Source organism: Mustela nigripes, chromosome 7, assembly GCF_022355385.1.
Source record: "Mustela nigripes isolate SB6536 chromosome 7, MUSNIG.SB6536, whole genome shotgun sequence".
Classification (NCBI taxonomy): domain Eukaryota; kingdom Metazoa; phylum Chordata; class Mammalia; order Carnivora; family Mustelidae; genus Mustela; species Mustela nigripes.
In genome coordinates this window covers 20,145,863-20,172,448 of record NC_081563.1, presented here as the reverse complement: position 1 = coordinate 20,172,448, position 26,586 = coordinate 20,145,863, and the positions used below count along the sequence as shown (strand labels likewise).

The 26,586-nt window shown below is 47.8% G+C and overlaps 1 protein-coding gene across 1 annotated transcript in view; it reads left to right on the top strand.

Moving 5' to 3' along the window:
• Positions 1-26,084, top strand: part of CIB4 (calcium and integrin binding family member 4) — a 49,153-nt gene extending 23,069 nt beyond the window's left edge. The window contains exons 4-7 of the mRNA XM_059407611.1: positions 14,109-14,250; positions 23,647-23,756; positions 24,622-24,710; positions 26,054-26,084. Coding sequence (XP_059263594.1) covers positions 14,109-14,250; positions 23,647-23,756; positions 24,622-24,710; positions 26,054-26,084 — 372 coding nt within the window. The remainder of the gene's footprint in view (positions 1-14,108; positions 14,251-23,646; positions 23,757-24,621; positions 24,711-26,053) is intronic.
• The last annotated feature ends 502 nt before the right edge of the window (positions 26,085-26,586 follow it).

Genomic DNA, 26,586 nt, shown 5'->3' with positions numbered 1-26,586 from the left:
GGCTGCACGTGAGCAGCTGCCAGAGCCAGGGGGGCTGCGGGACCGTGACAAGCGGGGGGCTCAGCTCTGGGCAGCTCCCGAAGTTGTCCCGCGGCTGGTGTGCCCGGGGTGGGGGGGACCTCATCGCGTCAGTCAGGCTTCCCTGCTTCGCACCTGCGGTACAGACCGGGCTTTAAGAGATTTTTGTATTGGCTTTTTGGAACTTTGTTTGCATTTTCCACAGAAAAATGTATAAACTGTTGTTAAGTCCCTAGCCTGAGCCACAAGCTGACGCCACTCCGGGTGCAATGACGTCAAAGTAGAGAAGAAGCGGGGGGGGGGGGGGCCCAAGGGCCCGGGGGGGCCGTCCTGCCCCGGGGAAGACCCCTGGCTGCCGGCCACCTTTCTCCAGTTTGTTGCTCCCTGAGAGAACACGGCCCCTCTCCCCCATTCTTCTGTGTTTTTTCTGGGGGGACGGGGAGGCTGGCAAAGGACAAGGAGGAAGGGCTCTGATGTCTCCCTCTGCCCCTTCTGCCCGCATCTCCTGCACATCTGCTTTACTTCCTATTTACCCAACAAAAGCCTTGACCTCTTCACTGATTTCCATAAAAACTCCACTTCGGCCAGGCACTGTGTGGCTTTGGGATGGCACAGCAGAAAGCGTAGCTAGGTCCCGGGGAGGGTCATATCTTTGATCTTTCCCATTTGCTGCCTCTCTTCTCTCTTCCATCTGTCCCCTTCACTGTCCACAGCCTAGAGGGCCTCTTGGGGCGCCCACGCCTCCCTCCTCCTTTCTCCATCCAGACCTCCCTGAACACCGGGGTCTTCCTGCTCACAGGACCCGCCTCCTGGATGGGAGAGACTCTAGGATCCGTAGCATTGTGTCTCCTCGTTATCTTCGTAACTCAAGAAAACAGCAAAGCTACGGGATTGAACTAGAGAGTCATTCGTTTGACACCCGTGCTTTATTTGGTGCTCTGGGAGAAGCGGTTTTCATCAGAAGGTCTAAGGCGGTAAAGGGAAACATTTCCGAAATAAATCTGGCAGAAATTGGAAGCGGGAGGGGGGGAGCAGTTGAAGGACACATTTGCAGGAAAGACAAGTGTGCCACAGGTGGAACTGACCGTGTGTAGTGAGCTCAGACAGGGAGGACCATGGTGGGTCGTGGGGGATGGGACTTGCCTGCCTCTTTGGGAGCCTGGCCACAGCCTGAGGGATGGAGGGTTTGCGGAGGGAAGGGAGAGGGAGGAAAAAGAAGCGCTGTGAGGTAGCTGGGCAAAGCAAGTGTTTGCCTGTTGGGCGTTTGCCCTGTGCTGAGGCTGGAGGCTGCCCGTGCTGCCCACCATGTCTCCATACAAGCCCTCTCCCCACGCACGTCCTTGCTCCGGGTGGGATGCTGTGCACTGGCGGGGATGTGGTGGGGGAGGGGCAGCATCTGATGTCGTGTGTCTGCCATTGATTAACACTGTGACTTTGACCCGTCCCTTAGTCTAAGGATTGGCTACATGAAAGCCACCTGGGCAGCGTGATGAGATACAGGTTCTTGGGTCCTACCCCTACAGGAGCTGACTCACAAAGCCCATGATGGGGGTAACGGATACGCATTTTGGTGAAAGGTCCCTGTGGGCTTCAGACACAGAGCCAGTGGGGGTGTCAGTGTCTTGGTGAGCCTCTAGCCTCAACCCTCAAATGAGGGTATGCATCCATTGGCGCTCAACGGGTCAGCCCCCTTCACACCCCTCTTCTCACCTGACTGTTCTCCCTTGAGTGCCCTGGAGATTGCACACAGAGATGATGCCTCTGGCCACAGTCAGCAGTGACCCTGAGGATATGCTGGGTCTCAGGCACCCCCCTGGAGCCAGAACGAACATTTCCACTCTCCCCATCAGCAGGCAAGGTACACTCCTAGCAAACAGGTGAGCTCAGGTGACATCTTTGCCTGGGAGCTCAAAAGGGACAGCTCTGGGACTGCTGGCGATGCTGATGCAGGGGATGGAGAAGTTGGGGATAATACTAATGGTAGCTAGGGTTTATTGGGGGGCTGCCAGTAGCAGGTGTTTTGCAAATATGATCTCATTCGATACCCATAAATCCCCATGAGCAGAATTACGATTTTGCCCCTTCTACAGATGGGAGATAGAGGGACCCCATGGTCTGCCCGAGGTCACACAAATTTGTTTTTGTTGTTACGCTTGTTACCCAGGAAACTGAACGTGGTCTGCTGTGTGATTAAGCACTCTGGAGTTGATCTTGAGCTGTTAAAAATGGGCTGTACGGGGGTGCCTGGGTGGCTCAGTGGGTTAAGCCTCTGCCTTCGGCTCAGGTCATGATCCCAGGGTCCTGGGATCGAGCCCCACATCGGGCTCTCTGCTCAGCAGGGAGCCTGCTTCCCCTTCTCTCTCTGCCTGCCTCTCTGCCTACTTGTGATCTTTGTCTGCCAAATAAATAAATAAAATCTTTAAAATAAAATGGGCTGTACAAATGGGAATAGACAGTAATTTTTTTTTTAAGATTTTATTTATTTGACAGAGAGAAATCACAAGTAGATGGAGAGCCATGCAGAGAGAGAGAGGGAAGCAGGCTCCCTGCTGAGCAGAGAGCCCGATGAGGGGCTCGATCCCAGGACCCTGGGATCATGACCTGAGCCGAAGGCAGAGGCTTAACCCACTGAGCCACCCAGGAGCCCCGGGAATAGATAGTAATTTATACACCAGCTGAGTTCATCTCTCCTGTAATAGGTGTTGGTAAACCAGTGAGGGACAACTGGTCTTTTGGGTCCCCCCCCCTTTTTTCAGTTTCTTCTTATTTTTCCTTTGTTGCTTGGGCAAGTTGGCCTCGAGCTTGTGTAAACCACAAAAGCTGCAGATACCAGAATCTTGGAGATGTCAAACACAATGATTCTACCGGCTTTTTAGAGTCCGTCTGACTCAAGAGCCTCCGCTCCTTCCATGCTCTATCTCGAACCTCCCAGCACACAAGACCAGACCCCTGCCGTCCACCACCCCCCCCCCCCCACCGACCCCGCTAAACAATGCAGTCCCTTGAACTCCTCTGCACTAGCAGGAAGCTCTTCTGGAAGTTTCCTCAGGGCCGTTGCAGGTACCTGCAGGCCTGAAATCTGGGGAGAGACTGGACTGGTGGGTCTGAGCCAGGTTCAAGCCACGTGGTCCCATGGATGTTTAATAATATTTAACATTTTTACTGCCTTTCTCCCCTATTTGTTCCATTAGCGATCTGCCTGCAGCTGCCGGCAGGACACATCCTCAGCCCGTCCCTGCCAACCCATCTGTCACTAGGAGACAGCTCCCATATGGGCCTCTCTGTTTTTAGACTTCAGGAAGGTTGAACATCTAAAACGCAGACACTGTCCCTTTTTTATAAACAACTGGCCTGGCCAACTGAGGAGCACATTCACCTAAGTGAATTTTTCATCCCTCACGCTCCCTGTCCCCAACTCCCCTTAAATGGAAATGTCAGGCTTCTCTCCACCTGCTGAAGATCATGCAGGCCAATCTGGCTTTGAGAGGTTTGAGGGTCCAGGTTAAGCGCCACTGCTGTTCTCTCCCACAGAACATTCTCATCTATCCTGCCAGAGCCCGGGCAGTCTGGAAAGCGGGGAAGGGGCTGGAGGCTACGTGGAGAAAGAAGGAAGGGGGAGCCGTGCTGCCTGGCCTTGTTCCTCCTCCCCTCCCCAGAGTACCCCCCGGAGTCCGACCACATCTTGCTCCCTGCCCGATCCCTGCCTTGGCTCCTGCCCTGTCTCTGTCTCCTGGCTGGTTTTTCTTCCTGGGCCCTCTGTCTGTCCTTCCTCATGCAACACTACCCCTCCAAGCACTTGTCATTTGACTTTGCTTCGATCTTGATTCAGACACCTGTTTCTACCCCACCTGTTCCCGAAGGTAATTATTTAAGTGCCTTGGTTGAGTCCCATAAAGGACAGAGGTGGCATCTCCATTACTGGGGAGGGGGGGTTGTCTAGGGACTTGTTCCATGCCTGGTGAACAGTAACTCTCCTTATGCATTTGCTACTCAGGTTCATGAGTTTTATGCCCTGCATCCCTAGCTGAAAACTCATATCCTTCAGTTCCACTGGTTTGTTCTCTGAGCAACTGCCAAGTGTCAGGGACATGGAACTCGGGGTAATGCCTCAAACCCTGCTTGCTTTGTGTATGCAGAAATGTGAATTTGAAAAATTTTCTTGGAGTCAAGAGTAGCAGTGCAGATGAAGCATTGAATTAGGAGTTTGCATTCTCCTTTCCTGGACTTTAGTTTTCTCTCTATAAAATGGAGCGGTGATATCCATCCGGCCATGTGCCGGCAAGATAGTCACAGCCCAAACCAATAGCTTGCACACAGTAGGTGCTCACCCAAGCTGGGTTTGAGCTCTGACTGACCAACTTCAACTCAACACTGCCACCTTCTGGCAATTACTCTAGTGCTGAAGGGTGCAGGGGTTCAGGCCTGGACATAGGAATTCCTCCTGGGCAATGGTTCAAAGGAAGAGAAAACTTCCATGAAGGGCCATCCAGCTGATCCATTCTCAGCCCAGCCCGGAAGCTCCACCCACCTGTGGCTTCCAACCACTGCCCCTTGGTGACAAATTCCTTCATGTCCTCAGGGGCCTCTTCCTGGGGCTAAGTAGCCTAGAAGCCCAGGGTTAGAACGGGCTCCATCTGATAGACCTGGAATTGCTGACACCTTTTTCCTCTAGTGAACAACTCCCATCCGTGGGTGAAGGGCCTTTTTTTTCCCACTTAAACTTTTCAGTCCTTTATTTTCTAATATAAACACTTAATGGTGTTAATTACCTTGTACACAATGTTTGCACTGAATATCACAAATTTCGATATCTTGTGTTTTTATTTCCATTTAGATCAAATTATTTTCTCATTTCTTTTGTGACTTTTTTGACTTTGAGGGTCTTCAAGATACCTTCCTGTTACAAATTTCTAATTTAACTTTGTTGTGGTCAGAGAATATATTTTGTATGATTTAAATCTTTTAAAATGTATTGGACTTTCTTTATAACTTAAAATACAATCTATCTTGGTAAATGTGCCAAGTGCACCTGAGAAAAACATGTATACTACTGTGTACGGTGGTGAGCTCTCTAAAATATCAAGTAAGTCAAGTTGTTGATAGTCTTCTATTTCCTTAACAATTTTTTGGTCTATTGTTCTATCAATTGTTGACCGAAGGGTATTGAAATTTCTAGCTATCTATATGGATTTGTCTCATTGAGAAGGATTTAAAATGAGAAAAATTTCTTTTATATTTACTCACATATTTATCATTTCTGGCATTCTTCATTCCTTTGTGTAGATCCAAGTTTCCTTCTGGTATTTTCCTTCTTCCTGAAGGACTCCCTTTAACCTTTTTGTAGCTTTGGTCTGCAGATGAATTCTCTTAGCTTTTGTTTGTCTGAAAAAGTAAGTCTTTTGCCTTTGGGTTTGAAGGATATTTTTGCTGGGTATAGAATAAGAGGATGAGAGCTTTTTTTTTTTTTCTTTCTCTCAGAGTTAAAGATATTGCTCCATATCTTTTGGCTTGCTTAGTTCCATTTTTATCTCTGTTCCTCTATATGTATGTGTTCCACCCCACCCACACCAAAAAATATTTTCCCCTTTATTACTGGTTTTTATCGATCTGATTATGCTGTGCCATGGTGTGGTTTTCTTCAAGTTTCTTTTGCTTGGGTTTTGTTGAGCTTTGTTGAGCTTTGTTGAGCTCTGACGGGTATACAGTTTTCCTCATCATGCCTTCCTCTACCTTCTAGAACGTGTTAGCATATTCATTATCACCTTAATGTTTGTGCCTGCTTATTCTATCAGTATCATTTCTGGATCTGTTTTTATTAGTTGTTTTTTCTACAGGTTGTGGGTCTTATTTTCCTACTTTTTTGTAGGACTGCTACCTTTTAATTGGATGCTGAATATTGTAAATTTTATATTGTTAGGTTGCTTATTTTTGTTGTATTCATTTAAATGTTACTGAGTTTTGTTCTTGCATGCAATGCTGTTAATTGCAATGAGCTCAACCCTTTCAAGTTTTGCTTTTAAGATTTTTCAAGACAAGCACTGTAAATCTTTATTACATAACAATGGTGCATTTATCAAAACTGGTAGTAAATTAAAGTTGCTGGGACACTATAAATGAAATGAGAAACTTCATTTGGATTTCACCAGTTTTCTCATTTATGTCCTTTATGTCTTCCAGTAGCCACTCCAGGCTCCCATGTTACCTTTAGTCCCCTCTAATCTGTGACAGTTTCTCAGTCTTGTCCTTCATGATTTTTTGGAGACTGCTGGCCAGGTATTTTTGTAAAACCTCCCTCAGTTTGGGTCTATCAGATGTGTTCTCTTGATTAGACTTGGGTTATGGATTTGTGCAACAAATTCCACAGGGGTGAAGTGCCCTTCTCATTGTATCGTATCAGGGAATACATGATACTGACATGACCTATAACTAGTGATGTTAACCTTGATCACTTAATTAAGGTTGTGTTTCTGGATTTCTCCACTGTAAAGCTACTTAGTAGATAGAGCTAGAAAATATATAAATGTAGAATGACTCATATATACTACACACAGTATTTCTTTTTTTATATATTACATTACATCTAGACTTCCCTTCTTGCTTACTTGTAACTTCTTGTGACCATGAGAAACTTGATTCCTATATTCTGTTATTTGTTTATTTATTGATCTATTTGTTCAACTCCAGGATCCATGTAGTTTCAGAATTGCTAACCCACACACATGCCTGTAAGAAACAATTTTGCTAGGTAGGGCACAGTGTTGGTTAATGGCTCTTTTTGTCTTTAGTCAAACCACCATTTCCCTCAAGTTATTTGCTCATCTCTTCTTTCCTAATTCCTTCCAGTGAGGTTTTGTCATATATTTGAAATACAGTTACTTTTATTTGTCATGGTCCCCAGGTTTACTAGCATCCTTGGCCTTTAAAACTTTTTAAATTTTGGGGGTGCCTGGGTGGCTTGGTGGGTTAAAGCCTCTGCCAGCTTGGGTCATGGTCTCAGGGTCCTGGGATTGAGCCCTGCATCAGGCTCTCTGTTCAGTGGGGAGCCTGCTTCTACTCATCTCTCTCTGTCTGTTCTCTGCCTACTTATAATCTCTGTCTGTCAAATAAATAAATAAAATCTTTTTAAAAACTTTTTAAATTTTTTATTTGCATTCTGTAAACTTCACTCTCTGTGGGGTATGGTTCTATGGGTTTAAACAAATGTGCGAAAGTGTGGCCTCACCACCACAGCACCTCCATACAGAACAGTTCCATCGCCCTAGAAATTTCTTTGTGAGTCTCCTTTATAGTTTTTTTCTTTTCTTTTCTTCCCCTCCCCCAACCACTGACAACCACTTGTTCTCGATCCCTATGCTTTTGCATTTTCTGGAATGTCATACAAATAGGCTCCTATAATACGGAGCCTTTTGGATCTGACTTCTTTTACTTAGCAAAACACATCCAAAAATTACACTGTTGCATGAACCAATACCTTGTTCCTGCTTATTGATGAAAGGTATTCCAGTTTATAGATACACTCCGGACTTTGTTTATCCCTTCACCTGTTGAAGTACACCTTGACTACCGTGGTTTGCCTTTTCACTTTCTTAATGATGTCTGTTGAACAACATGAATTCTTAATTTTAATATACTCCAGTTTATGGATTCTTTCCCCTTAATGATCCATGCTTTTTGTATACTGTTAAAGAATTTTGGCCTCAAGATCATGAAGATGTTCTCCTATGTTTTCTTCAGCAAGTTTTACTATGGGTTTTCCACGTTCCATCTATGATCAATCCAGAATTGATTTTTATGCATGGCATGAAGTAGGGATCAACCTAACACCACTTATGGAAAAGACCTCCCGGGATGCCTGGGTGGCTCAGTTGGTTGGACGACTGCCTTCGGCTCAGGTCATGATCCCGGAGTCCCGGGATCGAGTCCCACATCAGGCTCCCAGCTCCATGGGGAGTCTGCTTCGCTCTCTGACCTTCTCCTCGCTCATGCTCTCTCTCACTGTCTCTCTCTCAAATAAATAAATAAAAATCTAAAAAAAAAAAAAAAAAAAGAAAAGACCTCCCTTTCCCTCACTCTGTTGCAGTGTGATATTTGTTATAAATCAAGTAGTCATACATGTGTGGATCTATTTCCAGAATTTTTATTATGGCCATTGAACTCTCTCCTTGCACTGGTATCCATTACTAAAACTATAGCAAGATCTTGATACCTATTAGTATAAGTTCTTCTGCCTTGTTCCTCTTCTTTAGAATTGTTTTCGACTGTTCTTGGCCCTTTGTGTTTCCAATTTCCATATGAAATTTAGAATCATCTTGTTAATTTCAGCAAAAACATCTAGCTGGAAGACTTTAACTAGAATTGTATTAACTCTGCAGTTCAATTTGGAAAGAAACAACATCTTAATTACACTGAGCCTCCCAATCCATAAATATGGTATATCTGGGGGAAGTTTATAAAGGCACTAAAACACAAATGATTTGTTACAGTATTCTCCCAGGATCTGCTCACCCAATCTTGCCAGACTATGTGAAGTCTTTCGGGCAGCACTTTGCATAGTGAGAGTCTGTGTCGATGACCTCAGGCTCTCACTCAAGACCCAGAAAGGACTGGCATCTTATGTACCCCTTCCAGCTGACACCTCCATCTACTCCTTTCCTTGGTGAATGCTTTACATCTGTTTAAAATTTTAAAAATACAAACATTAATCGTATCCTTTTGGCGAGAGTTGGTAGCAGACAAAATGGACAAATGAAGCATAATTCAAAAACAACAAACACTAAAAATTACGACATTTAATCAGCAATGAGAACTTTTAAGTGCAATAATGCTGTTTGATCCTTTTTAACAAACAAGATCTTAAAAATCAAACTCCTTCGATGACGTCACTGTGGAGTCACTAGTGTATTTCCGTGTGAATTTTTTCCAGCAACCGTAAAAAGCTCCTTTGGACCATGTGCTAGTTGGAGAAATGGTGAGGAGATATTTTTAAGCTAAGTCCAAATATTTTCCCCCTGACTTTCATCTTCAAATCAAATCTCTTGTTCAATAACTTTGAGAGGATCTTTAAAAAAAATGTTAGTTTTTTGGCAGGGACTATGATCTTTTTATTGTCAACAGACTGTAGTTTCTGTTTCAAAAAAAAAAATCCTCAGCATTTGGGGTTTATTTTCATCTTCTTTAGTTTTGTCAGACATAGATGGAAATTGCACTACTGAGTTACCTGTATAAATTTCTATACTAACATGTTTATACTCCCTTGTTCAGAAAGCTTTCACACTGGGGTGTGGTGTGATTCTTGAAATGGAAGCCTTGCTTCGTCAGTTGTCATTTTCTTCCTCCTGTGGAGGACTGAAGGGCTTCTAAATGAGTGTGAAATTTAATGCAGGCTATCACTGTCTGGATAGGACCCAAAATTTAGTGGTTCAGATTTCAGATTGTTAAAGCAATAGCAACAGAAATCTGGAACACAGTAAACTGGAACTGGGATCACTCACGAGCCTCGCTCCCTCTCCTGCCTCTCCCCAGCTGTTCTGCGTGCAGGTGGCTGGACCCAGGGACCCAGGGACACCAGCGAAGCTGCCACTTAGCTCAGGGTGGAGAGCAGGGAGAGGAACAGAAGCAGCCTCTTCTGGACCCTTCGAAACTCTCCTCGCAGGCCCTGGCAGCGTCCGTTTGCACAGAGCTGCTGTGTGTGCTAAGGACACCTCGTCACAGGGGAAGTCTGTGCCCTGGGATCTCCCTCCAGGAAGGGATAAAGCAGTGAACCTGGTAGAGGGAGAGGCTGCCATTGTTGGAATGGAGACAGGTCAGGGACATCCTCCTGGCACGTGCCCACTAGGCCTCGCAGAGAACCATACCAACTGCCTCTTGGCCTCCAAGGCCCAGAAACAGCTCTGGTGACCCCGGACCTGCCCTGCTATCTTCTCAGAAATAGCGTCCCCCACTCCTCACTCCAGCCCCTCCACCATTCGCAAGCCTGTGGGCTTCCTGCTGCCCCCCCTTTCTCCTCGGGGCTTCTCCCTCCCGCAGTGTTTGCTCGCCTTTTCTCCTCCAGGGCTGCTCCCACTCAGGACGGCCACTACCCACGAGAAGGCTGGACGTGGAGTTCCCACAGGCAGGGGCCACAGTTTTGACTTCAAGCTAGCCTCCATTTTAGCACTTTTTGTCAAAAAAAAAATTTTTTTTTTCAGTTTAAGTGAGACTTTTAAGACATTTTAATGGTCACATGTTCTGCTTCCTTTTCTTTTATGTTTATCTGCCACAAGGGACCATAGCAGAAACAGTGCTGGACAGACTCAGGAGACCTGGGTCCTAGGCTGAGTGACCTTGGGCAAGTCACTCCTCTTACTCCCCACTCCGAGACCCCTTTTCCACATCTCTGATTTATGAAGGGGTTAGTCTAGACCAGAGATCATTATCTTTGATCATGCCTCCCCAGCAATTAAAAAAAATGGGGAGCATGTACACATAATATGTGTATATTCAAGCTGTCCTTTTACTACAATACCAGTATGTTACGATATGGACATGCAAAATAAAACATTTTAAAGCTAAATATTATATAAACTGAATACACATAAATACCTTAAAAATAGATTTCCCTTTCATTTATAGAACAAAATTTTCTCATCTCACCATTGTATTGTTGGTTTGTAACTAATAAGATTAGAGTAAGGGAAAGCAGCAGTACATCTGGCTCGATGTACTTCATTATTTTTTTAAAATCTTACTTTAACACTTTGAGATCAAGCCATTCAGGGGTCTGGTTCTAGTTGAGTCTATTTTTAGTGGCTGTCCTAGCTGGTCCAAAGAGAAGAAATGTATCTTTGGCTGCGTGTATTAAATTATGGCCCTCGTTTTCAATCCCATCCACCAATTAAAGGCTTTTTATTGAAATGAAGCTCGAAGATGTCCATCTTCCCTTATGTCAGTCAGTGGCTCTTACGAGCTAATTGGAAAAACACTGCATTTTTGTATTTTTAACAAATGGACTCAGCATCCTCTGATGCTCTCCATTTGGATGATTTTCAAACAGATTAGAAAAATCTGTTTCTAATATTTTCAAGTACGCAGATAGAAAGCACGATTGTAGGTGATGCCACACGTTTCCAGCAACAACAATCTGATGTTTCCAAAGCAGTTCTTTGGAAAAGCAAGCGCTTTTCTCTCTCATTGCTGAAATGATTCACCTCTACCTCGAAGAGTCAGAAGAATCTGAGTTCATTTTTCAGTGGATATCTGCCAACAGTCACTTGTCATCATAAAATGCTCAGCAAATTTGGAACGTTTAACTTTTGGTACAAGAAACATATATAATTCCTCTTAAAGTTTGATGGCTCTTTTAAGTGCTCTGTCAAGAGATAACCAGCAAGCCTCTATGTGTTCAAAAGATGTTCAAAGTCACTTCCCTTCTGATTACAAATCATTGTCTATGTTTTACTGTGCTTTAAATTCTTTTTTTTTTTTTTAATTAACTACCCATACCAGTGCATCCTGTACTACTCTGTGTACTTCTGGACTTAAACCTTTCGACCGGTGGCCTATGGGAAGTTTTGTGGGGCATCGGTTTCATAGGCGTGGCCATCCCTGCATCCTTACCCAGAATCCTTTTCATCATGGAGCAGTCACTCCCTCAGCGATCACTCCCAGTTTCTCCCATAACTGGTGGTTTCCTTAAAGAAGTAATGTACTGTTCAGTCAATATTGCCGTTTTCCATTAGTCTCTCACAGAAATTCTTCATGTATTTTATGATCGAAACAGAATCTAGGAAAACCATGTGAGAAACGTCGGTACTTTCCTTCAACTGTGTAGCTACCTTTCCACGGTGTGGACTTTTTCGTCGCTTATTTCTCTACACCTTCAGCAATATTTCCCCCACATTTTCCGACAGGATCTGTGGTCACTACATTGTGTTCTGTGCACTGTTCTTGCTACCAAAGGCTTCCACACCAACTGCCTTCTTCCCAGCCTCTGGAAGACAAGGGCTGTGTGTGTGTGTGTGTGTGTGTGTGTGTGTGTGTGTAGATAACAGAGTCATGTGACATGGGCCTAAGAGAGAGTGCACTGGCTTCCTAGCAACCATCCCTTCTCCCCACTACTCCCAGCAAAGCCAAGCGTGGAGCTGGGCCCCCAGAGGAGGGAAGATTGCTATCCCATTCCCTGGTTGGATATACGCTTAGGCTCACTGCTCGCTGGTCGCTGATCTCACCACAGGAAATGAGAACTGAAGCCGGGACTTCAGTTATGTCTGACAAGATTCTCACCGTTTCTACTACCCAAGAGAAAAGAACTTGTATTTTAAGCGGCCGAAGTTCTGGCCCTGACATTTCCGGGTCAACCCCCGGCACTTGCATTATAAGCATTATCTTCAATTGTAGTTTCTTTGCAGGAATCTTGTTAAGCCGCCATTTGCGAGAGTTAATTGAGTTAAAATTTGGTCAAGTAATTTGTGAAGCCACTTAGCTAGACCCACGTGACGTGGGACACTTGGTGGGGTAGATGGCCCTTATCAGCACTCGTTTGAGGCCCTCACAGTAAGCTTTCCGGGGTGGGGGGCGGGGGGGGGCGGGGGTGAGAGCGTGGAGGGACAGACACTGTGAGAGCTTGTTTGGAGGTTCTAGCAAGGTGGCCCGGATTCTCCCAGCCCCTGGCCACTCCTGGGACACTAACCCTGTCACCTAGGGACCTTATTTATAATGTCGATTCTTAGGGGTATTAGTTCACTAAGGCTGACAGGACAAAGTACCACAGTTATGGGGCTTAAACAACAGAACTTGATTGTTCTTTTCTAGAGCCTTGAACAGTTCTAGACCCTTGCAAGTTCTAGAGCCTTGCAAGCTGAGATCAAGGTGTCTGCAGGGTTGGTTTCCTCAGAGGGCTGTGAGGAAGGATTGACTCCATGCCTCTCTCCTAACTTCCGGAGGCATGCCAGCAGTCCTTGCTCAGCTTGTAGGTGCCTCACACCGATGTCTTCCTTCATCTGCACAGAGTGTTCTCCTGCACTGCGTGTCTCTGTGTCCCAAATTCCCCTTTCAATAAGGACAGAAGTCATACTTGATTAGGGGCCCACCCTACCTCTAGGCCCTCATCTTAACCTATTGTATCTACAAGACCCTGTTTCCAAACGAGGTGGCATTCTGAGGTACTAGGGGTTAAGACTTCAACATACAAATCTGGGGGAAGACACAATTCAGTCATGAAGCTGGGCTACACCGCAGACCTTCTAAAATGGAATCTCTGAGGGTGGGGGCTTGCACTTTATGTTCTTAATAAGGACCTTAGGTACCTTGTTTGCTCACTAAAGCTTGAGAGCTACATGGCCACCTGAGGTGACACAGAATGTTCTCTCTCCCACCTCAAATACAATAGGAGCACCAAATAAAACTAAACCACAGATGTTAATATGTAGCTTAGTTCAAAAGAAATGAGAAATTTTCATGTGCCGTAAAAGGAGAGATCAGAACCAGAGGGCTAAGCATTGGCTGTTGCTGGGAAAACCCTAAGGAGTGTTAGACAAAGATATAGGCCCCTAGAGGAAGTGGGGGGTGGGAGGGACTGCTGGGGCTCAAATACCCTTTAGGGAGGTAATGGGCCCCTCGGGTGCTTGAAGCAGAGGAACCAATCATTTTGCATGAAGCTTGGAGATTTGAAAAGTTACCCTGTCAGTGAAAGTCAGTGAAAGGGGGACCAGAAAAATCAACCAGAGTTTGTTTCAACTAATTAAAAATTGGGCAGATTGGTCATTCAGATCTGCTCTGTGAACTCACGGGATCAAATAGTTTTCTTAGCTGAGGTGCATCTAAGAAAAAGAATTTGAGTTGCTTGAGGGGAGGCATGGGGGTCATTCTAGGATACTACAGCAAAGCTGGGACCTGATAAGGCCTGCCAACAGGCAAGGAAGAGTTTAGAACAGGCAGGGCTAGGCCTCTGAGCAATTGGGAGAAAGAAGTAGGTGGGAATGAATTAGCATACTGAAAGCAGAAGAGGGTCCTAGAGAGGAATTCACTATGTTTCTGATAGACAGGGGAGGGCCAGGGAGGAATGAACCTGACATTGAAAGGTCTCCCCACTCCCTCCTCCTCCTCTTTCACAGGTCAACCCTTTCAGAGACCGAATCTGCAAAGTGTTCTCCCACAACGATATGTTCTCCTTTGAGGATGTGCTGGGCATGGCATCTGTGTTCAGTGAGCAGGCCTGTCCCAGCCTGAAGATCGAGTATGCCTTTCGCATCTATGGTGGGTGACTAAGTGGTGCTGATGGGTGGGGGTCAGTGCCGTAGAGTAAATACCAATCTGGAATCCATCAACATTAATTCACCGATGGGATGATGTCCATTGGGATTCACTTGGGTGTTTATGGGTATTAGCATGTTTCTTGAGTTCTGTAGATTTAAAAAAAAAAAAAAATGGTAGTGAACTACTACTTCAGTAGATAGATGGCTTCCCCTCCACGCCGTCAGAGGCAAATGGAAACCACGGGTATTGTATTTTGTGGTAACAGTGTAGATAGGCAAAAGAGAGAGAGAGATGGAAGACTACATATGGGTATGAAGGAGCCATGCTCGTTTTGCAGAAATTGTGAAATTTGAACACCAGCACTAGCTCAGCCACAAAACGGCTGAGAAATCTTGGACAAATCATTTAATCACTCTGGGCCTCAGTTTCATCATCTTTAAAATGAGGTTTTTGAGAGAGATCATATCTGAGGTCTATGACAGTTTTTGGTCTCTAGTTTTGCCTGGGGTAGTCATAAGATACTGCAAAAGTTCTGCTCTTCAGGGGGCTCATGTCCCCTTAGCTGAGATGCCTGGAGTTCTCAAAAGAAATTAAAAGAAAAGAAACAAAGAAATCTTGGGAATCCTTCAAACAGACCATGTACAAGGCTTTAAGCTCATTGTGACAACTCTTTGGCCCCAAAGGACTTGTACATTCAGGCTTGCATAGTTTGGCATTTCATATGCTCTCCCTTCCAGCCAGATCCTCCCTGTCCCCACACAGTGGACACCATCTTATTCTTGCTTTGCCCAAATGGACTGGGATAAAATGGAGTGGGGGAGTTTTAAGCCTGATGCACCTCTGAGGTTTCAGTTTTCTCATCTGTAAAAAGGACTTAATGGTATTTTTGTTAGCCCTATGTCCTCAAGCTTAGTATCCAGTAATAGCTGAGTGTCTATCATACTGTCATTTCCACAGAGAGCAACTACAAACTCAAATATATATGTATATTTGGGCCCCTGGGTGGCTCTGTCAGTTAAGTTTCTTCCTTTGGCTTTGATCATGATCCCAGGGTCCTGGGATTGAGTTCTGAGTTGGGCTCCCTGCTCAGTGGGGAGTCTGCTTCTCCCTCTTCCTCTGCCCCTACTTGGTTCATTCTGTCTCTCTCCAATAAATAAATAAAATCACATATACCATATGTGGTTTATATACATGATATTTATTTGTCAACAGTCTGATGGCACTAATGGTACCAGAAGCAGAGAGTTGAGACTTAGAAGAAAGAAATCATACTGAATGGACCCCTCCCCCTTTTTACAAACTTTTTTAGCCTAAAGGTGGCTTTCAGTGAGGGACATCACACAGGACTGATAGAAACCTTGAACTCTTTCTGACTTAAAGAATCAGAGAGTTTGGGACAATTTTCTCCTGAAAAGTGAAAAGAAGGGGGGGACCGTGAAAGAAAGCCAGAGAAGGGAGCCCAACATCTGTGTATGAACTATGCCCAGATCTCTAAACCATATATACAAGGGAAAACTCAAAGCAGCTCAGGTAGATAACAGAACTGAGATTTGAGTGGCCACAGCATTTTAACAAGTTCCCTCTGTGACAGGGTTTGCACTTTAAGTCCTGTCAATTGCCTGATAGAATTAAAATTAAAAAAAAAATCAGCACTCTTTGGAGGAACATAACAGAATCCAGAGTTTTTACAATAAATCATTTATAACGTCTAAGATACAATCCAAAATTATTCAATATACAAAAATTTTAGAAAACCAGAAATGTCTGATCTACAATCTGAAACTATTCAATAGACAATTAAAAAATAAAACTGATATGGTCTCAAGAATGGAGCCTGACTCTGACATGACCCAGATGTTGGAATTAGCTGACAAGGCTCTTAAAACAGCTACTAACCCTTGGCCAGTGAAGTAAAAGAAATTCATAATGAAAGAAACAGTAGGAATTCTCCACAGAGAAACAGAAACTATAAGAAATAATCAAATGGAAAATATGAAAGTGAAAAATAAAATATCTAAAATAAAAATACATTGGATGGGCTTAACAGGAGAATTGAGATGACAGAGGAAAGAGTCAGAAACCTGAAGATAGTTCAGTATAAATAACCTAATCTGAAGAATGGGAGGGAAAGAATTAATGGGGAAGAAAAGATATTTGAAGAAGGAATGGCCCCACACATCCTACATTTGATACAAGACACACATTTATAATGAACTTCAAGCAGAGTTAAGTACAAATGAAATCACATACCCAAATTTAATTGGCTTTGTGGTCCTCAGCTGTTCACTAGTCATCCTCTTTCCTTACCCCAGGTACTTCTGGGGATCCCCAGGGAGGTCTAGGACTTGTACCGCAGAGCACTTGCTATTTTGCCCCCAGCCACTTCTGTCTCCTGTCAGTACCCTTCTGGATGGGCAGCTCTTCCCAAATCAGAGTGCTGGCCCAGGATCAGGGATCTCATCTTAGCCAAGAGTCTTTAGTTGGCCAGTAACAGGGACTTATCTGTGTAAAAGGCAACAGATGAAGAACAGCAATATGTTCATTTTCCATTGCTGCGTAATAAATTACCACAAATCTAGTGGATGTAGACAACATGTTTATAATCTCACAGTCTCCGTGGTCTAGGAGTCTGGCATAGCTTATATGTGTCCTCTCCTAGATATCACAGGGCTCTGTCTGGGCTGCCTGTAACTGGGGAGAAATCCACTTACAAGCTCACTCTGGTTGTTGACAAGTGCATTTCTTTGTGTCTGTGGAGCTTAGAGCCCTGGCTTCCTGCTGGCTATCTGCTGGAGGCTGCCCTCGGTTTCCAGAGGCTGACATATGCTCCTTGCCACATGGGCCTCCCCTGACACAGCCACTTGCTTCTTCAAAGACAGCCAGAGAGAGAGTCTCTTGGGTGCATATGCTGGTAAGAGCGTCTCATAACACTGTAGTCACAGAAGTAACATCCCATCACTGTTGTCAGATTCTCCTGGTGAGATGTAAGTCACAGTTCCCTTCCACACAAAAGGGACATGGAGATTATATATGCATAAGCACCAAGAGGGGCAGATATTGGGGGAGAGGGCTCTAAAGTTTGTCCATTGCAATGTAACATGGGACCATGGGGAAACCAAAGCAGCCTCGCAAGGATGGGGGGGACAAGTGGTCAGGCAGTGAGGCAGCTGCTGTCTGTTTTTCTCTCTATGGCTGCCAGGTCTATCCTCTCCGCTTCTCTCTCTGCATTTGCTCTTCCTGCGGACTTTCCTGCTTCTGTGCCCATGGGTCAAAGAGGAACACCCTGGTCCCCCATTTTCTCAGGAGAGGCCGATGGCTCAGCCAAACCCATGATCTTGGTTGGGTCAACAGCCTGTCCAACCAGCCCAAATGCTGCAGAGTCACGGAACAGACACAGCTCCAGAGGCCCACTGCTGGGGGTGGGGACACTTCTCAGAGATGGTAAAGTGTGGGCTGAGCAGATGTTCCCAAAGATGTCTGCCTCAGCTGTCTTTCCCTGGTTTCCCGAGCTAAACAAACAAAAACACCCCAACCTTCAGGGAAGCTACAAGAACAGCAGGTTCTCTTCAGGCTTCAAGGCACAGTAGCCAAACTGTGTTCGGCTGAGATGTGAGAAGAATGTCCTCACTCCCAAGAGGTCAGACTGAGCGCCTGAGGTCCGGTAAGGGATCAGATACCCCCTGTCCCCCACGCTGTCCTTGTGTCCTCCTCCAGCCCCTCTCTGCAGGCCCCCTTGACAGATTTCCTTCCTCCTTGAGCTCCAGCCCCTAAACATAAAGCACAAAGCCTTCATGCAAATCAGCTGTGCAAATAGACGCCCGGGGACTCATAAACTCCAAGGCTTCCTCAGATACACCCAGACAAATCTGAATTCTCTTTGGGTTCAGAAGATTTGTTGCCTCACAGAGCTGTCAGCAGGATTAGGGACGGGATACGTGACTCTCTGAGCGCGGCGCTTGGCGCGTGGGAGCTGCTCAGTACATTGAGGTGGTAATGGTAGACGTGAGGGCAGAAGGAGGAAGAGAAAGGAAAAGAAAATGGCGATGGCCCTGGTGCTTCTTCTTTGGCAAAGTCCAGAGACTTAACTCGATGCTCTAATTCCTTGGTCCTCCGCGCATGGCCCATGCACCAGCAGCAACATTGCCAGGAATGAGGAATCTCCAGCCCCCCGCACACAGGCCACTTCAGGGCCCGTGTTAACAAGACCCCCAGCTGGGTCCTCCACATCCTAACATTTGGGAGACATTGCTCTAACTCACCGGTCCTCAAACGGGACTGCACACTACAGTCATCTGGGGACCCAAGACCCACGGCTGCTTGGGCCCCCACTGTGCAGGTCTGATGTAGGGGTGCTGGGTGGGCCCCGGCTGGTGGGCTTTTTCAAGCTCCCCGGGGAATTCTCGAGTGCAGCGGAGTTTCGGAGCTACTGTGCCGGTTCGGCTTCCATTCAGTCATATGGAAGTGCCCATGTTTTTAAAAAAGAGAGAAAAAAAGCCTGGAATTAGGCTCTGCAGAGCCAGAAAGGAGTAGGCAACAGTCTGCCTCCTTCAAGCCCCCTAATCTGCCACCTGTAGTATGGGACTGTGGTTTTTACCATCACAAGACGGTCTCTGTGCCTATAGGCTTCTCACCTTCATTCCAGGCAGTAGGAAAAAAGGATGGGAGGAGGGATAGGAACCAAGTGAACGTTTGAAGGCACCGATGAAGTTGACTCTTCAACTTCATCTTAACAAGCTTCCTTGGATGCCCCACTCAGCAGTATTGGACTGCTTTGTCCAGAACTATGCCACGTAGCCACAGATAGCTGCAAGGGAGACTGGAAAGCTGGGTGTTTTCGTTTTTTTTTTTTTTTTAAAGATTTTATTTATTTATTTGACAGAGAGAGATCACAAGTAGGCAGAGAGGCAGGCAGAGAGAGAGAGAGGAGGAAACAGGCTCCCTGCTGAGCAGAGAGCCCGGTGCGGGACTCGATTCCAGGACCCCGAGATCATGACCTGAGCCAAAGGCAGCGGCTTAACCCACTGAGCCACCCAGGCGCCCGGAAAGCTGGGTGTTTTAAGTTGAACACGGTGTCACCCTGGACAGGAATTGCACTGTTGTTGGTAGGAAGGCGAGGCAGGAGGGGGTGGTTATCTGTCAAGAATCCAGCACTAGGCATGTACCTACCTGCTAGGTTCCAGTTTCTGGATGTTCCTGGCCTCCAACGGATTCATCCACCCCCCCTCTCTGGAGGGACTTGCACCTGTCAGAGACCGACCCCAGGCCCTGCCTTCCTGCTCCCATCAGCCCGACTGCCACCAGATGTGAATGACCTTCTGGCAGGGGCCAGAGCGCCCCCGGGGAGAGCTTGCCACACCACCCCAAGACCCGACCCAGGACTGAGGGCTGGGAGAGGCAGGCTCCGTTCTCCTAGAAATGATGGTGAGAAGCGTGCCTTTTGTCACTCAGCCAACATGGGCTGATTTCTGTAAAACGACTGTAAATTGCAAGGAGTCACATGACAGGGAGGTTAGGATGATGATGGCAAGAGTGTTCTCCCCAATTCTCCAAGCTTTCTCTAACCTTCCTGTTGTTGGGGAAACAGCAAGAGGTAGGCCCTCCCCCATTCTCAGAACGGCCCCAAGACTGCAGGTCTGAGACGGCTGAGGCTGCCGGGGCTGGCCAGTCGCCCAGAGCGCCCAGCCCCCACTCCTTTCCCAGTCGGCTGTGCCCTTGCACCCCCCAAGGAGGGGAACTGTCCAGGACTACATTCTACTCCAGCAAATTATTCTGTCTTCAGATGGCCTGGGACCAAAGCCATGTCACTTTGCTGCAGTCTCCGCATACGGGAGCTGGGCCAGCAGGACGCCTGGGGACACTGCGGGGTCTCGGGGAGAGGCTGCGGAGCTTCTTACCAGCAGTGCAGTGTCACTGCGGCTGCCCCCTCCCTCTAGTCCCGGTGCTGGTCCCTCCGCCCCTCCACCTGCTCCCAGCCCTCACCCACAATGTGAGATAGCAAAGCTGTGCAGGAGAGTCTTGGAGGAATGTCTCAGGCCTTAGCCTCCAGGTCCTGGGGCTAATAAACAGTTGGTCAGGGGAGAGCCACCTGCTTAAGGACTGGGGTGCTGAGTTAGAATTCCTGCCTCCATATCCTAGCGGGGGGAACAGAGGCAAAGTTCTGGGCTCTACCCCTGTAGGATTCAGTGACCTCAGCACACCTGCTCCTCCATTCCAGGGCCGACATAGCTCTGGATTCCATTCTTTAAAGCAAGAGATTACACAGTTTCCAGGGTTGGCATTTTCAGTATTTAATATCCTCAAGTGACACAGAATTGAGCTTCTACTCTACCTAATGAACGTCTTCTGTAGCGAGCATTTTCTATGTTCCAAGCTCTGTGCCAGACGACTTCCATGCATTTTCTTATTTAATTTTCACACCAACACTCTGGAGGCGCTGCTATCTATTTTATGGATGAGGAAACAGAGGCTCAGATGGTGCATTAGTTTGGGTTAAATTTGGTTGCGAATGGCAGGGGACCCTCAGGGGTTTACACAAGATGGCTTCCAAGATCTCCAGCAGCGACGTGTTATTTCTCTAACGTGTAGAATCCCAGAAGCAGTTGTCCTTGGTGGTTCTACAGTGGCTGGGATGTAGGTTTCTCCTTGGTGTCCCCTTATCCTCCATTCCCAAGGTGCCCTCAAGGTCACGAAGAAGGTATAGCCTTCTCTTTAAAGACATTCCCAGAAGTTTGCTGGTGCCTCTTTCTCTTATATCTCACTGGCGAGATCTCAAATATGGGGTCACATCGAGCAGCAAGAGAGGTTGGAAAATATAGTGTAGTGTTCATTTTAGATGGTCATAAACCCAGCTGAAAATTGGCTGCTTCATTATGATATGAGCAGTTATGAGCGATTCAGAGCACAGACTGCCCACAGAGCTGGACTACCTGGGTTTACCACTGTCTCCATCATTTATCAATGTGTGACTTTGGATAGTTCACGTGTTCACTGACTCAACAAATATTCAGTGCGCGCTTACTCTGTTGCAGGCACTGTTCTAGGAGCTGGGGATGTAATAATGACCCAAAACACTAAACTTTCTGCCCTTGAGGAATTTACCTTCTAGCGGAGAGAAATAAAGGAGCTAATGGGTAAAACATACAGTGTGTCAGGTAGTATGGGGTGCTAGGAGAAAAATAAAGCAGGGAATGGGATTGAAAGTGCAATTTTAGCATGTTCTGGTAAGAACCTGGCATTTAAATGAAGACCTTACGGATCTCTGGGAGGGTGTTCCAGGGAGGGGAAGCACAGTGCAAAGGCCCTGAGGCAGGATCATGGGGAGGTCATCACGCTGTATCCACTGTATCTCCATGGGGGAGCTGGGAGGGTCTGCTGACATCTTAGCCATGGGGAGCAAGGCAAGGACATGGTCAAGGATGATTCCAAGCTTATTGGCCATTACCCATTTGCTAAGAAGGGGACAGCTGAGTGCAACAGGTTTGGGGCCAGGGAGGAGGGGGGCACGGCAAGAGTTTGGGTTTCAAGCTCTTGAACTTGAGGGACCTATCAGACCTCCAAGTGGAGAGGACAAAAAGGCCTGTGGATGGACACGCTCCTGGAGGTCAGAAGAAGCCCAGGTTGGACACAGATATTTAAAGGCAAGAGGCTGAACTGAGACTGAGAAAGTGGGTATGGTTATTCAATCTCGGTGCACCTCACTGTCCTCGTCTGTGTTATGAGGACTAAATGCAGTAGAAGAGAAAGCACTTAGATCATTGCCGGGCACATCTGTTTGTTGTGGGGGCGTTGTACCTGCCTAAGCTTACTGCTCTTACTTACTCATCATGGCTGATGAGCAGTGTGGGGGCTGCGCTGGGGGTTCTAGAAGAGGCAGGGGCCATGCTGGGGGTTCTAGAAGAGGTAGGGGCCATGCTGAGGTTCCCAGAGGCAGCAGGGGCATTCTCCCAGAGAGCCTCCCTCAGCATCCATGGCTCTATATAGTTCAGCCCGCCTTCCACACTTAACCTTGGTCTCACTCTCCCAGAGCTCCAAGCCACTGTTCCCCACAACCCAGACTGATCACTCTCGTGCTGTTCCTTCTCCGCCACTATCCCTAGTGACCCTGGCACCTCCTCCGGTTTCCATCTCCGGAAGCCCAAACCCTTTAATCCTTCTCTGACGCCTCTTCCTCCAAGAAGTCTTCCTCATTCACACCCCCAACCCCAATCAGACATGAACTTGCCCATCTGGAAACCCTTGGAACCCGTGGGAGGCCTGTTCCTTTCTCCCTGGAGCCAAACTACTCAGGTGCCCAGCAGTCTCCCCCTGCACCTCCAGACTGGGAGCTCCATGCAGACTGGTACCAGTCTGGTCTATCTGTGCCCTGAGGTCTGGCTCAGGGAAGGGCACCCAGCAGGCACCCAACTGTCTGCCGAGGGCGAATGGTGAGGTGGTGGCAAGAAGCAGATGCAGTTACAGGGAAACAAGGCAGCCCTGGGCCCCTGGTGCCGACGAGAGCAAGGCTCATGCCAGGAGGACGGGCCCCATGTTAGAAGCTGCAGGAGCGCGAGGAGGGAACCAGCCTGGGCCTGAGGGTGTCAGGGAGACTTCACAGGGAGGCACAGGAGAGTAGGCACACTGTGAAGTCAGAGCATCCAGGGCTTGGAGGAAAAAGAGGAGGGCACTCCGGGCAGGGGGCTGCCTTCTGCAAAGGCTGGGGGTAGAAGCACTCCAGGCCAGTAGAGATGGCTTGCCGCAGACACTGAAAGGCCCAAGGACACCCCTTCCAAGGCTCCTCTGTAGGGAACTGGGTTAAACACACCCGGCGTCGGGGAAAGAGGTCCACTGTGCAGGGGGCTTGTGTAATGCCCATATTTTGTTGTTGACATACGGTATTCTAGTAGTTTCATAGGAATGACCACATTTTTTAACTCAAAAAGGAGGACTCTTCAAGATCTGACAAGGGTCAGGGCGCTCGCTGGAGTGGACACTGGGCACTGTCCTCGGTGTGAGTGGGGGAGGTGCTCAGGTCACCCTGCGCAAGGCCAGGAGCAGGGATTCGTGCGCAGGTCCAGGCGTCCGTCTGCTCATCCGTAACCCCCGCTTCCGGCCACCAAACTGCCTAGTGGCTTATGTGGTCTGAGGTGGAGATTTCCCTAGCACGGTGGGTGACGCGGGTTTGGGGACCAGCCTAGCTGGGTCCGAGTCCCACCTTGCGCTTACCGGCAGTGTGGGCCGACATCTCACACCTCCGAGCCTCAGTGTCCTTTTGGCAAAGTGAGACTCATAAAAGGTCAGTTGTGAAGATTCAGTGACTGAAACCAGGTGGGCGGTGGGTTCTGTGGGGCCATGGTTCCCTGGCCTGAGGGAGGCTGAGGAAGCCCCCTCTTCCTCTCACACTTGGCCTCCCCTTCACAGACTTTAATGAGAATGGCTTCATCGACGAGGAGGACCTGCAGAGGATTGTCTTCCGACTGCTCAACAGCGACGACGTGTCCGAGGACCTGCTGGCTGACCTCACGAGCCACGTGTGTGCCTGGAACCACACGGGCTGGGTCGGGCCGGGACATCCTCCAAAGCCCCCGGGTGGCAGGCAGGGTGGGGTGCCCTGACGGATGGGCACATGGCTGGAGGCAACTATCCCCCAAGTTTCTCTCTTTCCTCCAAGGTCCATCCTTCCAGCGTCCCCAAGAGCAGGTGTCCAAGCCATCTACGCCAAGGGCCCCTCCCACCCACATGGCGGTCACTGCAGGCAGGTGGCCCGACAACGGCTTAGCCTCAGAGGGACACATCCCCACGTCCCCTTTCCCATGTTATTGCAGATGTCCTAGAGTGACAGTCCAAAGTGTGACAGGACATGAAGGCAGCCTCATGAGTCTGTCTGTCCTAAGACCATGGGAACCTTCAAGTGCTTGAGGTCTGGATTGACACTAGAAGCAAAGATGAAACTGTGGGAGGTCATCGCTGCCTCCTTGACCTGACCGGGCACCTTGCAGTACGAGCCTCTGCCTGTGATTGGATACAGGTGTGCGTGGGGTGTCACTGCTTTCACCTCCACACCCATTTTCACTGCCTAGCTGGAGGCATGAAGGACACTCTTCCCATGATGAGACCAGCCCATGAGGCTCCAGACCACAGTGCACATGACCTTATCTCTGCATCTCCATGTCTTTGTCTGGGGTGGGGAGTGGCAAGGGGGGTGGGGAGAACATCTGCCTTACTGCCTCCCCCCACGGAGGTTGGGGGACTCACATGCTAGTGAAGCACCTAGCTGAGAGCCTGGCCTATAGTAACACTTGGCATGAGACGTTCTCCCCTCTCCCTGCGACCCCGTGTCATTTTCTCATACCGGGCTCCTCGCTGCTATCTGGCTTTTTCTACACCCCTGGCCAGGTCCTGAATGAGTCAGATCTGGACAACGACAACATGCTATCTTTCTCGGAGTTTGAACATGCGATGGCCAAGTCTCCAGACTTCATGAAGTAAGGTGTTCTGGATTGGGGGTGGGGGGACAGGAAGTGCCCACCACAGTTGGGGGTGGGGCAGGAAGAGCCAATAAAGCGCCCCAGTCTTTCTAAGGAGGTCATGAGTCTCCAGGGTCCTTTGCCGATGCTTTCAGAATCAGCAAACCTGGAGCTTCGGTGAAATTAGGTAACCGAAATTTCTAACCTTTAGAAAGAGGGAGTGGGGTTTAACCAGCAAAGACAAGATGACATTCCAGGCTCTGCAAATGACGTGGGTGGCCCTGACTTCAGATGCTGGCTATCTAGAGGTGGCACACACGGGTCTTCCCCTAGGTCCAGGGGGCTTTCCAAACAGAGTATTTCCAAACCTTGTTTCATGCAGAAGGGGCATTAAATTGTCTTCTATCTTCTTACAGACACCCTAGAGACAACTGGCCATCTCCATATTGCCCTGGCCATGTTTAATGGTCTTGTTTGGATCCTTCCAGTTATGGGAAAAGCATATCACCCCACCCCACCCCAAGAGGCAGCCCATTCATGATCCAAGAGCCCTGTTAGAAGGCCCTTCTTGGGAGCAGTGGACTTCTGTTTGCCGGTGTCTGCTGCTCCTGGGCCCTCTTCTGCCCTTGGTCTCATAGTCTCGGTGAATTTGATAGCAAAGCATGGCTGCCATGATGGTTTAACCAACCAATCAGAAAAAGAACAAAGCACTAGACCTCAGGGAGTACCTGGTCAGGAATGGAAGACGGTGCATTCTCTCTCTTCTCCATACCCAGAGCCTCTGCCTCTCTCCTCATCTCCTCTGCACTCAGCTCAGCCTGCAGACAGGAAATCTCTCCTGTGTCAGACAGGAGGCCAGTTATGGCCTCCCAGCAGATGTCGGTCGCTCCTAGTAGTATCTCTCAGCTCTGACTCCAGATTGGGTCAGGTGTTCACCCCTCTTCTAATCACGTGGCGGGAGGAGAGGGTTCTCCAGGCCGTCCTGGCCGCTGGGGGGCCCATGTGTGGGCATACCCTCTGACAGACAGCCCACACTTAGAACCACCCCAACTAAGGGTAATTCCTCTTCTTCCAGAACAGCCCAGCACATAATAGAAGTCAAAATCCTGTCCTTCTTGTCTTTTTCTTTGCATCTCTCCTGTTTCTTTCCATTGGTTTTTGGCGCCATGAGGTTCTGAAACCCTTTGCTTTCTGGTGATGCTAAAAGGAGGAGAAGGCTTTGGGGGAGTTTGCAATAGCTGCAAACTGGCCATGCCAGAGAGAGGGATGAGAGGGTGCCACTAGGACCACTATGAACCTGGAAATTGGAGGGCACTTTAGATCTGTAGTTCAGGGTGGCTTCATGGGATGCTTTCTCACAGCTCCTTTCGGATTCACTTCTGGGGATTTTGATGTGGCCATACCTGATCTGGCGGCCTCAAGGACCACCACTGGAACTTAGAATTCAGTCCCCTCCAGGCACTGGGGAACTCTGGTCAGAAGTATGACTTGGTCCCCATCCTCCCCTCACTTCTAGACCATTGTTTATTCAATAAAGCAAAACAAAACTTTCCCTTGCCTCATCAGTTCATTTTTTGAATACAGGATCACACAGAAGTAATTTTTATTAAGCACTGCTCATTCCAGGGCTTAAGTTTGCCGATGACACCAGGCTAGCTGGGATGACCAGACTTTTAGAGGACAGGGTCCAAATCCCAACCGCCTCACAGCAGGAAAAAGGCCAAATGAGATGAAGTTTACGCAGAAAATCCACAACATTCCCTTCTTCCCCTGGAGCTACCTGACAGCATCTCTCCTGCCAACTGCACGGAGTCATGTTGGGCAGCGGTCATTCCAGCTGGTGCCTGGCTTCCTGGTCCTTGTCATGGGAGAAGACATCTAGGACCCACTTTGC